Here is a 13739-nt window from a genome sequence, read left to right as displayed (position 1 = left end):
GTCACCTGCTGGTGTCGGTCCACTGTGTTTTCTGAACTCCACAGTCAACGCAGCCATCTTCCAGGAAACTTTAGAGCACTTCATGCTTTCTTCTGCTGACAAGCTTGATGGAGATGCTGATTTCATTTTCCAGCAGGACTTGGCACCTGCCCACACTGCCAAAGGTACCAAAAGCTGGTTCAATGACCATGGTGTTACTGTGCTTGATTGACCACAAACTGGCCTGACCTGAACCCCAGAGAGAATCTATGGGCTATTGTCAAGAGGAAGGTGAGGGACACCAGACCAACAATGCATATGATGGGAAGGCTGCTATCAAAGCAACCTGGGCTTCCACTACGCCTGAGGTTGATTGCCTCCATGCCACACCGTATTGACGCAGTAATTCATGCAAGTATTAAGTGCATGGAAATAAACATAGTTTTCAGAAGCCTTACATTTTTGTTTAAAATTAATTTTTTTCTTGATCTTATGTAATATTCAAAGACACTTTCTGAGACACTGAATTTTGGGTTTTCATTATATTTAAGCCATAATCATCAAAATTCCAAGAAATAAAGGCTTGAAATATTTCAATCTATGTGTCATGAGCCTATATCATATATGGGTTTGGCTTTCTGAAATGAATGACAAAAAATATTTAACATTTTCATGATTTTCAAATTTTTTGAGATGTACCTGTATTTACTACGGCCATAGTGAACATGCAAAGTCGGAGCATTTCTGCCCTCTATACAGCGACGAAGCCCGAGCCTTTCCAGAATATTGTCGATTTACACGACAATAAAGTTGGAATTTTTTCAAAAGGTTCCACCTTGGAAGCCTTTTCCAAAGGTTGCATTTTCAGGTGCTCTGAGAACTGTTGTTGTGTAAACGGACACTTAAAATTTTGCGTTTTCACTTGAAAACATTGCATAATTAATAATGTACTTTCAATGACCTCACAGCAGTCTGAGATTTTGCATTTAGATGTCTACGCCCCTCACCCGGGTTCCGGAGCCTCAGGTTGGGAATCATTGTTCTATATCCGTTTCATTTAGAATCTGTTGTTTGAAAGAAATGTCTCCACATGCAGATGATGGTGTCGTAAATGTAGACTTTTTATCAGAGAAGGAATTTAAAAGAGTGAACAGCAGAAGCACTCTGACTTTCTGTGCTGAGTTTGCATGTTTCCATGACATCGCAAGCGCTCTGAAATAATTCAGACATTCACTGAGTAAGTGTGAACCAGGAATAGTTTTGATGTGATTCGACATTTATACCATACCACGGCAATGTAAGCCACATTGACTATATTTCCTGAAAAGGCAGATGTTAGAAACAGAGACATCAATCAGAAAATGTGGAGTTTTTGGGTCTCAACCCTTCAAGGTTTCCTCCCATCCAGTTTTGGACACATTGCAGTGCCAGTTATTGGGAATGCTGACTTTCTGCATTGCATCATGTGACCAATCACCGACTAGAATTAAGAGATAAAAACTGGCTTCTTTATGTCTCTGTCTTCTCTTGCTGGGAGGCTATTTATTCCAAACTGGCATTTAGGGATTCTTCCCTGGCGTTTGACTGAAAATCGCTAACAGGTAGAGGCAGCTCGTGAAAAAGTTAAATCAGATATAGACAAATGAAGATTGGGTTCATTTTCCACATGTATGTCTTTGGATTTCATTTGAAATGAATCCCGACTGATCTTGTTCCAGATTCAATCCATTGGATTGTTTGACTTCCTTTGGCTGTTTGGACACTGTAGAAGTTCAGGGAAGCTTCATTTAATAATTAATCGTTCATATGTTGCTCCCCCTCAGTTTCTTTTCTCTCTCTGTCTGTCTTTGCAGCGATCCATGAGTTCCCCAGAGATTACTTCACCGAACAGGAACGCATCGATGGAGCGGTGGGCCTCCACGTCTTCTGTGTGAGTGTCATCATGTTCGATACTGTTGTTGGGATCTCACAAGACCACAGAAAGTTGGTTAATTTCTAAGGAAAGACCATCTTCATTTGTCATGATATACAGTCATGACTTGTGAAGTCTGATTCATGAATCTGCCTGAGCTTCACACCCAGCAGGGGTTCCTGCAGATGCTGCAGTCCCATGCAAATTCTCCCATCCTTTTTGCTCAGAGGACTGTGACTGCCCCATGCTCTCAGTCAGTCACCAATTGGTGGAGGCTCCCAAGATTCGACACATTGGAATCCCCCAACCTTATCAAAAGCGAGAGAGATTCTCTAAAAAGAAGCTTTGCTCATGCTCTTCGACGGAGGAGGTGAGCTGCATCCCAGCAGCTCAGCTGTATCGAAGCCTGCTAACAGCTAACACCAAAGGCCTGCAACCAAAGGCCCCAACTCCTCAACTCCTCTGCTGACCCGACCACGAGGGTCAGAGCTTCCCCCGGATCCAGACACCAGCACCCAGTGTATGATTTCCCATCAACAAGGGAAGACCAGCCAGTTTCCCCAGGACGAGACCTGGGAAACGACACCTCACAGAACTGCTTCGTGCTTTTTCCTGAACAAGGAAAAGTACCACAGATGTGAGCGACCAGCTCCTCCAGTCTGGACAAGGGAACAACCAGGACACTACATAGAAAGACTCTCCTGAATCATCAATTTCGTCTTCTTCCCATCAGTCTGCAGAGCACAGCCAACCACACTTAGCAGGAGGTGCTCACTGCTACAGAAGCCAGCAGCTTCTCTCCAGCCTGGACAACAACCAAACTCCTTCTTCAAAAACGTCAAGGAAGTGGTAACAAGCAACTGGGCAAATACCTGAGATTAGTTAAACCTGATGCTAGGCATAGAATTGTTTAACTTTTTTGAAGATGTGTTGATTCTATTACGGTGATTGAGTTGTATTGGTAATGATATTAGATTCTATTACAGTGATTGAGTTCTATTGATAATGATATTAGGAGTAGTTTTCAATCTGTAAACCAACGTTAGCTCTGCCACAATGACACAGGGTCTGCATGCTAATCTTTGCTTTACTAACTTATTAACTCGCAATCCTACACATATCACATCAAAGACAACATCACACAGTAACTGAATACCATCTGACCACTCCAGACTTTTGACAAAGCAAATCGCATTTATATCAACTCATTCTAGAAACGGGCTTTTAACAGAGACACACAGGAAGACGATGCTAAAGACTAGCTTCCAGGTTTTATTGTTCTCCAACACCTGGTAGAGACCGAGGAAAGCGTTCCTGCTCACTGATAGCCACCATTTGGAATGTGGTTTCTTGCGCCATCTTTTTTTGTAGTTCCATCACACGACACACACAGACACTCCCTCCACCTTTCTCTCTCTACACACACACACACACACACACACACACACACACACACACACACACACACACACACACACACACACACACACCTACATGCACCAAGCTGTATTTAGGTAGTTAGGATCTGTGTTTTATTTGTTTTCATTGAAAATAAATATATTTTTGGGAATCATACTTGCTTGTCTTATTCATGAGCACAGAGGTGAATGAAATGTTGACCTCTTCTGTGTCAAGAACTCAAAAATCCTTCAAGCTTTACTGTTAATTGTGGTAATTGAAATTAATTTAACTATTAATTGAAATTCCTAATTAACTGTTTAGTATATATTATGAGACTGATATAACTGAATTGGCTATCATTTCCTGTTCCACAGGTAGTGCTCCCAAGGTATCGCAAACAGATCAGATTACATTTTCAATAATATAATTAATAACTCTTTGATAACTATTAAATATTATTGATAGGCAAACTGCCAAAATGCAACATAAAGTACCCCATGCCTGAACTCACTACGTAAATGGTACCACGTGTTCCTTATGAGGTAAGAAATCCCTACACTGTCATCCCATGTTGTCCCTAAATTAATGATCACTATGGTTCAGACAAGATTTCTTTAAGAAAAGTCTTCTGAGTAACAGCGAGGATGAGATCAGATGAGTGGCCCCTTGAAAAAAGACTTTGCCTGAGAACTCTGTTATTTTTTCCTTTAACCATTCAGTTGGTTGGTAGACTGTAAGCGTACAATGCACTTATCATATGAAATATAAAGATAAGGGCTGCACAATATTAAATGAATATTTAACAGAGTAAAAGTAGCCTTTATTCTACAGAATTGTACTCAAGTAAAAGTAAAAAGTATATTGTAGTAAAACTACTATCAGAAGTACTATTTATCCATTTAGTAAATGTGATGTGAATCTTGACATGCAGAGATTGAATGTACAGTGAATAGAAGTATGATTCATCACAGTTCAGCTCGTCTTTAGTGATTTTCATGTTGTGAAAATTATAAATTTCCGATATATTGTGCAGTTCTGTGAGTCATGTATTCCAAAATATATTCCAAAAAAACCAGGAGAAATTTGGGAACAAGAAAATATGAGGCATTTTTCCATGCTATTGTAACTAGGGATGCACTGATCCATGTTTTTTCACTTTCGATCCGATCCCGATACCTGAATTTGGATATCTGCTGATACGATACTATTCCGATAACAGAGCTTGGTTTGCTTTAACATTCTTATTATCGTTGCTGTTGATTTTATATGAAGCTGTAATTAATTCCTCTCTCCAGGCAAGTATGACATGAATGTATGCATGTATTCTCTCAAAATGCAATTTGAGGTTATATAAGGTCACAAAAGGAAGCAGTACAAACAATGTTTGCTCAATTTGGACAATGTGGGGGTCTTCGTAACGTTATCATCTCATAATAAACTTGTTATATCTTTAAAACCTCAGAATCATTTTATTAATACCTGGGGAAATTATTTAGCAACACAGCACAAACAGCAGTGTTTCTAGCACAAACGCAGCACAAACGATTGGGACTATTTTCATAGAGTTTTGCGTGGAGTAGGGGGCAGCTTCACGGAGGTTTGAATCGGCCACTACAGCATGGAGGAGCAAGCTGTTCATTGTTTTGATGCTGTGGTCGAGCTGGCGTTTTAAAACAGTGACGTCTGGCGGCAGAGCGGCCGCCTTGCTGTATAACAGCTTTACAAACATTTCACATTTCTGTTGCTTTGTGGTGTCTTGAGTGTAAAATACATCCAAACAGCGGACAAAAGTTGGATAGCACAGTGCTACTACGTTAGCCTGTTTAGCTGACTGCAAACTGTGGAATGGATTTCCTGACTCATTACTCCGCCTCTCATTGAGACCCGCCTCCGTTGTGCATGGAAATGTATTCCACAGTTTGCAGCCAGCGAGCAGAGCAGCTGCCAGGGAAACACTTGTGGAGGCATTTCAGCAACAGTAAAGTACAGATGCAGCTTCATGGATCGGAAATCTCCCCAGGTTGGATCGGAAATTTCCGATCTGTGAATTTTGTTGGTATCGGAACCCAATACCGATACTGGACCGGATCGGCCCCATCCCTAACTGTAACCCACTTCCTCTGCACATCAACTCCTCTCTGACTGTGCGTGTTTTAGTTTGTCTTTGAGATAGGTGGAGCATTGCATGGTGGGAGAAGCAGGCACCAGAGTTGGAGATTGTGCTTGAAACTTTGCTGCTTTATTTCAGCCGAACAGAATCCTTGCCGAGCAAGACAAAACAATAGCTCATCATCTCGCACAATGCTTTGAACAGAAGTACCCTGTGACCTGTACAATAATAAATGTTGAATATATATGACACCACAAAATAACCTAAACTCTGAGTCTCTGAAACATTATCTCTAAAACAATAACGAACATGTTTCCTAAAGCCAATTCTTGTAATAAAGTGTAGCCTGGTTCAATAACAACACAGTTACCGTACATAAAAAAAATATTTAGTTTAATCTCCATTTTCAACCACATATTTCTGGACATCGTGATGCTGCTTATCTTGCAGAGCAAGACAAAACAATATGCGGAAATTCCAGATCACAGGGCACGAAGTCTCAGTACTACAGTGTCCTGAGAGGGACAAACTTGACAGATTGCAATGTGTTCGATTGAAACAAAGCGTGACACCTACTGGCACAACTGACTTACACTCCCAACACAACTCCCACACCAACAAAAATGAATTTCCAAATACCAAGAGCCATGAAGTTTGTCTGCTCACATTTTGGAAGCAAGCACTCAAAAATAAGCTATAAATAAAATAGAGGTAAAGACTGAACATATTATGAGCAAAAGTACAAAAAATAAGCTTGCTTCAAAAGGATTCTACACTTGTTTTAGAGGAGCGGTTACAGCAGCGTTTGCAGATGAAAAAAAAGTCAGATTGGTATAAATACAACATACTTTCACAACAATGTGGTTCTATCTTTGTGAGGCCTTCTCGCTGTCACAAACATCTTTCACAAAATAAAATGCACAGGAGGACTGATGATTTGTGTGACAAATACTGTGTTTACAAGGACACAAATAATCTGAGTGTAAGTCTGATCCGAATTAAAGAATGTCATTGCATCTATCAGGAAATTTAGATCCAATAGAGTTAATTCTGATCCTAAATCTCTAGAGAGTCTATGTCCACACTGGTTCTGATCAAGTCTCCACAGTTGGTCAAATTCCTCCCTGATCATACTCTGAATAAGGAGAATGTTTCGCCACCAGCTCCATTCGTTCAGCGAATGGAGCTTGTGAGGACCCGGAGAGCACACGAACGAAGCTGAGCAAATGGGTGAGGACTTCAATCTTCTGGCATCAGCTTCGCCTTGCTGCCGTGCTTAAGAAGTGGAGAGAATCAATTAGATAACCACCCGCATGTGTGTCAGGGGGGAAGGATCCAGAGCTGGTGTGAGGTACCTTGCTGGTATCATGTCGCAAGGCACGATGGGATTGATCCACGAACTCAATGGGAGGATTTTCTTGGTGCAGATAAACCTACACTTCAATCCCATTGACTGTGTAAACTTGAGAAAATGATGCAGACACAATGCATGTCGTTTGTGTCCTGCAGACGGTCTACATGTTCTACGCTCTGGCTTTGGTGTGCGACGACTACTTCGTCCCCTCGTTAGAGAAGATATGCGAGGTAAGAAAACACCAGTGTTCTTTCTCACAGTGCTCATGCTGAAGCCTAATTTATAGTTGAAATGAAAAGGCTATGCGTAAGTCTCGAACCACCTCTATAGAGCATCTGCGTAGTCAAAATCGAAGTGACACAGAACGCAAGAGGAAGCGACGCAGACCACAAGGGAGTGATTGGTCCGCTCCACTATGTCATGGTTAGGAATGGGAATCAAGACCTTTTTTGTTGAGAACCAGTTCTCAATGTTTTAATTCCTTGGAATCGTGTGTCAGTTTTACTAATGATTCCCTTATCGATTCCAGTCAGAGCAAATTATATTCAGGAGTCATTCACCAGTGCAGCCTGCAGAAAACATGGCGCCCAAGCCGCACAAACGCTGAAAAGTTTGGTTCCATTTCACGAGGAAGGATGACAACAGGGCAACTTCCAATACTCCAAAGTGGATATTTCATCAAAGGGAGGAAATACAACCAATTTGCAGAAACATTTACAAGCACAGCAGCGATAACTTTGAAGGAATGTTGTGTTTTCGATCCGCTCCAGAATTAATCTCAACCCAGCAGCCACGGCAATGTTAGAACATCCTCTACTTAACAGCATACTACAGGTTTTATTCCCAAATGAGAATCGATAAGAAAATCAATAAGGAACTGAATCATTAAGCAGCACTGAAAATGGAATCAGAATTGTAAAAATTGTATCAATTCCCCTCGTTCGTCATGGGGCATATTTAGAAACTCCACAAAAACTAGATGATGGTGTAGGAAATGTTCACTTTATTGGAGGGGAAGCTGGTAAATTCAAGAACAAACAGCACACAATGCACAGGAATAGGGCAACTAATTCTGACGACAGTACATAGCGCTTTGCATGCCTCCGATAATCTGGATGACAGCTTGTAGCTCTCTGCTACATTGTGCTAACTTACACCCGAAGTTAAAATTCACAACGTCGCTACTTGATATTTGTGGCTAATTGCTCATTACAAACAAAAAAATGCTAAGCGAGTTTCATGCAGTTTCGTGACCGATTCCTCTTTGCCCTTTCGCGTCATGGCGGTAAACTACTTCTATGCCATGACTTCCATGGTGAAGGGACTGCTGTTCTGTAGACGCAGTCATATATATATCAGCGGTAAGGCTGTGATGGATTCCTGCTGAGAAATTCTTTGTGCTTCTTGCTCTCTGTCCACCAGCGCCTTCACCTCAGTGAGGATGTTGCGGGGGCGACCTTCATGGCAGCAGGCAGCTCAGCGCCTGAACTGTTCACCTCTGTCATTGGTGAGGAGCACACATACACACACACACAGTGACTGCACGATAACCACACAGTCTTGTACTGTAGAAATCTAAAAACCATAGAACAATTCATGTTTTTCATTTATCGTGCCTTAGTCTTTTGGCCATCCACCAAATAAGCATCAGGATTTCTTTGTGAAATCGGGACAGATAGCTTGTCACATGTGATTTCTACTATTTTGTTCTCCCACTGCTGTACAGGAGTGTTCATCACTAAGGGCGACGTCGGGGTCGGCACCATTGTGGGCTCTGCCGTCTTTAACATTCTCTGCATTATTGGAATGTGTGGGATATTCGCTGTGCAGGTACCACACACACACACACACACACACACACACACACACACACACACACACACACACACACACACACACACACACACACTTACAATAGAAATGATAAAATCAGGTAAGGGTGTGTTACGACCCCAGAGAGGGAGGAAACATATTTAGGACAAGGGAGACAAGGCATAAGTTTTTAAATATTTAGTTTATTTTCTTTGATTTCTTCTCACCCCAAAAGCCTTGTCCACCTGTCCAAAAAAACAACAAACAAGCCAGTACATGGAAGCCGAACCAGTATCAACACCGGGCTAAGAAAGAAAGCACAAACCCAGACAAGACCCAGAGGGTAAAATAAAAAGGGAAAACAGTACGGCCGGTACAGCCATGCCAAACCGATCTAACCTCGGCCAGCCAGCTACCAGGAAGCTTGGAGCTGTAACTGCACCTGCAGACATCGGGAGCGTGCACGGAACACAGCGCCTCCCAGGAAATGGCACGAAAATTCATGTCGGAACGAGCGAGCGAGTGAGTGAGTGAGCGAGCGAGAGCCCCTGGGAGCGCGAAGCCCAGCCTATTTATAGGCGGAGCGGAAGTACTTAATTACGAGAACAAAAACCCCCAAGACCCGGATGTGGTCACCGCCGCACCTAGTTCCAAACTATTAATAGATAATTGACTAACAAAATTAACGGGGAAAAATAACGGTGCCAAATGACCGTAAGAGGAGCAGAAAAGAAAGGGGGAGGGACCCCCGTGACGTAACACGGTGTAAGACGAGGTGTATCAAAATATTTTGAAACACAAAGACAACATTTCGGGGTAAGGAGAAGAGATAAAAACACAATGTTTCTCAAATAAGTGTCTAGCTGGTATGTTAACATCATTGTGAAATCTTGGACCAATTAAGCTTTATTGTGACCATTAATTGGACATCCCAAGTGTAGTACAATAAAGAGATAATTTCCTCTGCAAAAGTAACAAATATGAGTAGATTTTTATTGTAAATTAAAAAAAAATGAATAAATCAAAAATTTGAAGTGTTGTTGAAATTGTATAATCGTACTTGTTGATTTGGATTTTAGCGTAATTTCAGTAAAAGTCAATGAAACAACTAGTCACAGGGTTAATTAACAGAAAAATATCCAATGATAAATAAAGACGGTAATACTTGAAATTAGTTAAAATAATTGTAAAACCTGAATATATATCTGTGGATCTGCTGTTCATTCAATTATTAATGAATTATCGTTTCAGAAAAGTTGAAATTCTACACAACAACGTTTTGAAAACATTTACATGGAAGTGACAGAAACGCTGAAAACTATGTAGTTGCCAGGTCACAAGTTGGTGCTGTTGGTTTTTTTTGTAATGAAACCAGACACACATGCTCAGAGAACAATACACGATAAAGATCTCCTATTATAAAGCTTTAACACTTTCACATGGGTCTCGTTGATCCAAAAATGTTGTATTCAAAGTTTATTTCCACAAATCCAGCTTTTCCTTGATTTTCCTCCATTTGAATATTTGATCATAGGAGCTGCATTCAGTATCTACTGTGTCAGTGTGAGCTTGACTGGCTCCGCCCACACATGCCCATTTTGGGAAAAGGAGGAAGTACTTCCTTTGGTGGTGCCATGTGCCAGAGCAGAGGTGCCGAATTGTGGGAGGGTCAAAAGGAGGGCCTAACCCCCAATGATGCTATATAAGGTTTGATTTCTGATTCGATCATTGGAGTACACACTTTGAAATTGAAACAAGCCAGGGAGAGATGACAGACTTTCTGTTACGGTTGGAGCAGTGTTCAGAACCCAGAAGCAGACCAGGAGGCAGAGCAGGTGCAGTTTCCAATTAGTTTATTTTATACCGCAAGACCTGGAAGTTGGAGATCGGGGGACCCAGGAGTACAGAGCGCACGGGCGAGGGAACTGACACCGGTCGGGGCGCCGTGCCCAGGGGAGGTGCGTCGGAGACGCTCGGAGTGAGGAGCCGGAGAGCACACGAACGAAGAATGAGCAAATGGGTGAGGACTTCAATCTTCTGGCATCAGCTTCGCCTCGCTGCCGTGCTTAAGAAGTAGAGAGAATCAATTAGATAACCACCCGCAGGTGTGTCAGGGGGGAAGGATCCAGAGCTGGTGTACAGTAGCCCCCCTTCAATGGTCGCCACCTGGCGGCATAGAAGTCCAAGATAAGCGTCTCGTTCAGGATGAGCCGACGGGGAAGTCAGGAGCGCTCCCCCGGCTGGTACCCCTCCCAGTCTACCAAATACTGGAAACCACGAGCCCGGGGACGCACCTCCAGGATGTTTGCTAGGAGGGCAAAGGGGGGGAGACTGGTTTGAGGAGAGAGACATGGAAGGTTGGGTGTACCTTGAGGGAGTCAGGGAGCTGGAGGCAGACGGCAGCAGGGTTCATCACCTTGGAGACCGGGAAAGGACCAATGTAGCGGGGAGCCAGCTTGGGTGGTTCCACCTGGAGGACAAGGTCTCGGGTGGATAATCACACCATCTGCCCGGTTCTGTAGTCTGGAGCAGGAGAGCGGTGACGGTCCGTGAGTCATTTGTTGGACTCTGCGGATCTGGAGAGCACCACCCTGGCAGATTTCCACACCTCCCGGACCCGACGTAGGTGGTCCTTGACCGTGAGGACAGCCACGTCGAGCTCCTGATCAGGGAAGAGAGGAGGTTGAAAGCGATTGCAGACCATGAACTTCGACAACCCAGTGGCTGATACAATGTCCATGGGAATGCCGTGGAGCCTGAACACATGTAGGACCAGGAGGTCGGCAGTCTCCAGGGCAGTCGGCAACTTCCTTAGAGGGACGTTGTGGACGGACTTTGACGGTCCACTATGGTCAGGATGCTGGTGTTCCCGTCGGAAGACAGGAGCCCTGTGACAAAGTCCACGGCGATGTGGGACCAGGGCTGGCCGGGAATCAGAAGTAGTCGCAGGAGACCCACCGGGGGTTGATGGGAGGTATTACTGCAGGCACAGACAGAGCAGGCTGAGACAAACTCCCGGGCCATGCAAGGCCACCAGAATCGTGGCTACAGGAAGGAGAGGGTGCGGACGGTTCCAGAATGGCAGGTGAGTCTGGAGTTGTGCCCCCACTGAAGGACCTGCGACCGCACGGAGTCCGGAACGTAGATGCGGTCCGTGGGCCCGGTGCCTGGATCTGGGTCTGCTCCCTGGGCCTTCTGGACGGGCGCTTCAATGTCCCAGTTGGCAGCACCCAGGATGCAGGATGAAGGGATGATGAGGTCCGGCGACTTGGAGGAGGAAGGGGAGGAGTGGAAGGTCGAAGACTGGAGAGCCGGCTGGGATGAGGAGAGTGCTACGGGGAAAGATCGGTGGTCGGCGCGCTCCTGCTGCCTCTCCCGCAGCCGGTTATCCAAGCGGGTAGCGAAAGAAATGAGCTTGTCAAGGGATGAGGGTTCGTCCCAGGTAGCCAGTTGGTCCTTGAGCCTCTCCGAGAAACCCTTGGCATAGATTCCCCGGAGAGCATCGTCATGCCACCCACACTCCTGCGCCAGGATCCAGAACTCGACCGAGTAGTTGGCCGTTGACATGGTGCCCTGGGATAGCGAGAGAAGCCGCCGCGACGCCTCCCCTCCTTTCACGGGTTGGTCGAACACCTTCTTAAGCTCCCCGGTAAAGTGGGCACGGGTGTGAATATACCGGGGAGTCGTTGTTCCAGAGCGCCATCACCCACCTAGCCGCCTTCCCTCGCAGAAGGTTGGTAGTATAGGTGATCTTGGCCCGATCTGAAGGATACTTGGAGGGCTGGAGATCGAAGACAAGGTGGCACTTTAGCAGGAACTGATCACAGGAGCCCAATGCCCCAGCATATGGTTCCGGTGGGGGAACGAAGGGCTCCTTGCTGGGGGAAGAGCCACCTCTGAGGGGTGGGTGGCGCCGGGATCTGACGCAGAAGCACTGGGTGCAGCTGTAGGAGACTGCTGGACCAGCCACTGATGGATATCCTGGATGGAGGCGGTGAGCTCCTGCAGCAGGTGGTCATCCCGACCGAGTAACTCCCCCTGGGAGGAGAGGGCTTCCACCACCGGGTCGAGGTCTGCTGGGTTCATGTTTTGGGCCAGAAGATTCTGTTACGGCTGGGGGCCGGTGAGCAGTGTTCAGAACCCAGAAGAAGCCCAGGAGGCAGAGCGGGTGCAGTTTCCAATTGGTTTATTTTAAACCGGAAGACCTGGAAGTCAGAGATCGGGGGACCCAGGAGTGCAGAGCACACGGGCGAGGGAACTGACGTCGGTCGGGACGCCGTGCCGAGAGGAGGTGCGTCGGAGACGCTCGGAGTGAGAAGCCGGAGAGCACACAAACAAAGATGAGCACATGGGTGAGGACTTCAATCTTCTGGCATCAGCTCCGCCTCGCTGCCATGCTTAAGAAGTGGAGAGAACCAATTAGATAACCACCCGCAGGTGTGTCAGGAGGGAAGGATCTGGAGCTGTTGCGAGGTGTGGCTCCTCACACTTTCTTTACTTCTGGGGCGTCATTCCAGGTATTGGGATGATTATTACTGTTGAAAAACCATTCAAAAGGGAATTTTACAAAATATGACCCCTTTAACAATGAGAGTACACAGACATCCATATTGACAGACAACCAACTTGGGTTATTACCGGTGACTGTCAACTATAAAACTACCAAGTCCAAGGATAATATGGACTGGCAGTCATAACACCATGGAGGAGACATTGTTATTTCCATCTAGTAACAACTATGTATAGCGCTTTGGGGCTGTGGTCAGTGAAAAGGCGCTATATAAGTGATTCCATTTATTTATCATTTAATGACCATGTGCAGTAGAACAATTTACTACAGCTGTGGTGCGCATGCGCAGTAGCAGCATTTCAGAAAGCCCCGTTTTAATGGAAATAAAGATGAAGCATTTTCAAAAAGTTGCATTTTAACACAAACACAAAGTTGGAGCATTTTCTAAAAGTTCTTCTCTTGTTCACACGGGGATGGAGTCAGACCGTTTTTCTTTTTTATTGTGTTTTTCCCTCGAGTCGGAGCATTTTTGAAAAGTTTTTGGAGCAGTTTTGAAAAAGGTCTCTTTTTTTCAATGGCTGTGACCACCATTGTCATGGAGACAGGCATCCAAAACGTAACAAAAGTTTTTTGTGTTCACTTGAAAACAATGTTGTGTTAC

General features: G+C 44.7%; 1 protein-coding gene across 1 annotated transcript in view; it reads left to right on the top strand.

Moving 5' to 3' along the window:
* slc24a3 (solute carrier family 24 member 3) overlaps positions 1-13739 on the top strand; it is a gene marked incomplete at its 5' end in the record, with an annotated part of 263277 nt that overhangs the window by 230414 nt on the left and 19124 nt on the right. Inside the window, 4 exons of the mRNA XM_080482318.1 lie at positions 1833-1909; positions 6912-6986; positions 8179-8263; positions 8483-8586. Of these exons, the coding sequence (XP_080338444.1) occupies positions 1833-1909; positions 6912-6986; positions 8179-8263; positions 8483-8586 (341 nt within the window). The remainder of the gene's footprint in view (positions 1-1832; positions 1910-6911; positions 6987-8178; positions 8264-8482; positions 8587-13739) is intronic.

The sequence above is a fragment of the Lipophrys pholis genome, assembly GCF_963383615.2.
Source record: "Lipophrys pholis genome assembly, chromosome: 15".
Lineage (NCBI taxonomy): Eukaryota > Metazoa > Chordata > Actinopteri > Blenniiformes > Blenniidae > Lipophrys > Lipophrys pholis.
Note: the sequence above shows the minus strand (reverse complement) of the source record. Positions and strands in the feature narration are given on the sequence as shown.